Genomic DNA, 3,292 nt, shown 5'->3' with positions numbered 1-3,292 from the left:
GAGTTCTTTATACATTCTAGATACTTGTCCTTTGTCAGATATGTGGCTTGCAGATATTTCTTCCAGTCTGTAACTTATCTCTTCATCCTCTTTGTGGGGTCTTTCACAGAACAGAAATATTCAATTTTTCCTTTTATGAATCATGCTTTTGGTGTCAAACCTAAGAAAGTTCTTATGATTTTGTGCTATATGTTTAAAATCTATGACCCACTTCAAGTTAATTTCTAAGTTTAGGGGGTTTTTTTTGTTTATGTTTGTCTTTTGCATTTGCATGTCCACTAGGTCCGGCACCATTTGTTGAAAATACTGTCTTTCCTCCTTTTTGCATCTTTGTCAAAAACTTTGTCCATTGGGTATGTTTGCGTGGGTCTCTATTGAGTTGCCTAGTTTGTTCTGTTAACCTCTGAGTCAATCCCCCTGCCAACACCACAGTCTAGAGTAGCCTGCCTATGTTCTAAGTCCTGAAAACCCCATATATTGCTCCAGGCCCCACTCAGCAGGTCTGGGGGGAGTTTCTATCTTTTGGCAGCTCCCCCCATCCCTCATTACAGTGTCACCATCCTGGTGGTTGCCCCCACTGGGGACCACCAGCCTTCCCCTGCCTGGCTGGGTGATTCTGGCTCCCAGGCCCGAGTCCAGCGACCCCTGAGCCTTCTGGAGCCACCAGCCCCTTGCTTTTTTGGCCTCTGCTTCCTGGTTGTCACATGGTCTGGAGCTTGACTCCTCTGGGGAGGACCATAGGGAAGGGGGGCAGGGTCAGGTATGAGGTGGACAAGCCCACCAGATGCCTCTTTCCTCTGCTTGTCTAATCCATCACCTTCCCTCCCAGTTCCGGGACCTGCTTACCCCAGTGCTCTGTGGGGGGCCTGGACGGAGTGTGAGCTCTGGGCTTGAGTGAGTCCCAGGGCTGCCCGCTCGCTTCTGTATGAGTTCTGAGGAGGCCAGACTGAACCTCTGCAAGTTAGCTTCCCCAGGTTGTGTGTGTGTGTGTGTGTGTGTGTGTGTGTGTGTAAGTGGCCCTGGGAGTGCCAGCAAGGGCCCTCAGCCTGGTAGGTGAAGGGTTTGCTTGTGGTGGTGTCTGAAGGCGTTGGCAGCCTGGAGGAGAAGCCAACCACTGCTTCGCTGGTTTTCTGAGGTGCTAAGTGGAAGAGAGCTGGCCCCACATGGTGGGGGGAAGCATCCCCCCTTTCCAGCATTGGCACACAAGTTCCATGAGTGTCCACTGGGTCACCACCAGCCCTCTGTCCACTGTGCTGTGTGTGCGTCCCTGCTTTGTTGCATCATCACCCAGGATGTCAAGCAATCTGTAGGGGTCAGGTCTGCCCCAGGCAGCCCCCTTGGCCTCAGAATGAGGGAGTGGGCACATGTCACCCTTCTTCTGCCCTGGGGTGGGGGCGCTGCCAGCCAAGGATGAGCTGCTGACCCCACACCAAGTTCCAGCAGGCGTCCCCCACACACACACCCCCAGCCCCCAATCTGGCTGGAGGATAGCTGACCCTGTGACTCCGGCATCTGGAGGGCCTGCCCACCATGGGGCAGGGTAGTGCCTCATGTTGGCCCCCTGTGTGCTTCTGGCCTTGCCCTCCACCCTGGGGCCTTGTGTGTGGTTGGAGCAGAGGAGCCGGGGTGGATTCTGACAGTTGGGTCCTGAATGCTCCCTGGCTTTTATGTGTATCCACGCCTTCAGGTAGGGAGGGGGAATTTGGAAGGTTTTGGGGATCAGAAAGCCTTCTTCCATCTTCCAAAGGTATTCCAGGGGCTCGTGGTGGCAGGGCCTGACCAGCAAGGGCTAATGCTAGCTTCTGGGCTAGATGTAGAGGGGTGGTGCGAGCAGAGGTTTGCCAGGGTGGGCAGTGTAAGGTCGGGCCAATGCCAGGGTGGCCTGACTGCTCCCCCCGCATGCTGAGTGGGCCCCCAGGTCCCCGTCACCCTCCCTACCTTCCAGAGCAGAGGCAGGACAGGGCTTGGTTCTCCCAGGTGCGTCTCCACGCACTTCCGTCCCCCTTGTCCCTGCAGCCAGAGCAGCCAAGTCTCACGTGAGCACCGGTGAGGGCCGCTTCCTGCCTCCCGCAGACCTGGCCTTCAGGCTGTTCCCAAGCCAATGAACCCCATGAACCCCATGAAACCTGCCCTGCCCCCCGCACCACACAGGTGAGTGGGGGCTCCGGCTGCCCTCCCCTCTTAGGCCTCAGAACGTGGGAAGGTGGTGGTAGAGTGGGACCCCGCTGCTCTCAGCCTTCAGATCCTCCCCGGTGGGGTTCTCGGCACCTGAGGCCTCCTGACCCAGGCTCTCCACCTGTGCCTCTCTGTGCAGTGATGGTCCATTCGCATATGAGGCGGTGCCTTGGCAACAGAGTGCCACTCAGCCAGCAGGATCACTGTCTGTGGTCACAACCGTGTGGGGAGTTGGCAACGCAGCACAGAGCCAGGTGAGCCCAGCCCTGGCCCCACCCTGGGAGGCGTCAGTGCCCAGCTTAGGTCTTGGAGGCGTGGAGCTAGGGCTCTTGAGTTCCCACGTCCTCAGAGACTAGCTCTTTCATGCATGGCATGGGATCCTGGCCTCCACACCCGGACGTGTGCACAGCTCCCCACGACCCCTCTGGACCACCCCTCCCCTCCGCCCCCACCCCCACCTCCTCACCTGCCAGGCCTCTTCTTCCACCACTTTAGAACCACTGCACGAAGCAGGTTGTTTGCATGGTCTCCTTTAGTGATTCTCGGTTCCTTGTAGGTTTTGGGGAACCCCATGGGCCCTGCAGGGAGCCCCCCCGGCAGCTCCGTGATGCCCGGCATGGCAGGCGGCAGCTCCGCCCCGAGCTCCCCACAGTGCCTCGGACAGCAGGCATTCGGTGAGGGTGGTGCCAACAAGGGCTACGTGCCACAAGGGGTGTATGGCCGCGGGGTCTACCCCGGGGGCCCTGGCTTCACTACCGGGTAAGCAGGGCCCTCCTCCCCTGGCAGGTGTGCCAGGAGCCCTCTGGGGGGCGATGCTTCTTGCTTGGTGGGCACCAGGGAACTGTGTGGTCAGGAGTTACTATGACTCTGCTGCTCCTGCCAGCTCCCGAGCTAATGATGGCGTGTCTGGGAAAAAATGGGGCTCCCCATAGGTGCCATGTGCCCCCAAGGAGAGGCCAGGGAAGTGCCTCTGAGCTGAGCCGTCTGTCTCTTGCAGGTATGCAGGTGGCCCAGGGGGTCCGGGGGGCCTGGGCCTCCCCTCACACGCCACACGGCCATCCACCGACTTCACTCAAGCAGCGGCGGCTGCTGCAGTGGCTGCTGCCGCCGCCACGGC

General features: G+C 58.9%; 1 protein-coding gene across 1 annotated transcript in view; it reads left to right on the top strand.

Moving 5' to 3' along the window:
• Nucleotides 1–2,016: 2,016 nt before the first annotated feature.
• Nucleotides 2,017–3,292, top strand: part of ZMIZ2 (zinc finger, MIZ-type containing 2) — a 10,198-nt gene continuing 8,922 nt past the window's right edge. The window contains exons 1-4 of the mRNA XM_010829038.1: nucleotides 2,017–2,151; nucleotides 2,315–2,429; nucleotides 2,732–2,934; nucleotides 3,173–3,292. Of these exons, the coding sequence (XP_010827340.1) occupies nucleotides 2,102–2,151; nucleotides 2,315–2,429; nucleotides 2,732–2,934; nucleotides 3,173–3,292 (488 nt within the window). The 5' untranslated portion in view covers nucleotides 2,017–2,101. The remainder of the gene's footprint in view (nucleotides 2,152–2,314; nucleotides 2,430–2,731; nucleotides 2,935–3,172) is intronic.

Source organism: Bison bison, unplaced genomic scaffold (genome assembly GCF_000754665.1).
Source record: "Bison bison bison isolate TAMUID 2011002044 unplaced genomic scaffold, Bison_UMD1.0 scf7180017864499, whole genome shotgun sequence".
Classification (NCBI taxonomy): domain Eukaryota; kingdom Metazoa; phylum Chordata; class Mammalia; order Artiodactyla; family Bovidae; genus Bison; species Bison bison.
The sequence above is the reverse complement of the archived record's forward strand: the minus strand, read 5'-3'. Positions and strand labels throughout refer to the sequence as shown.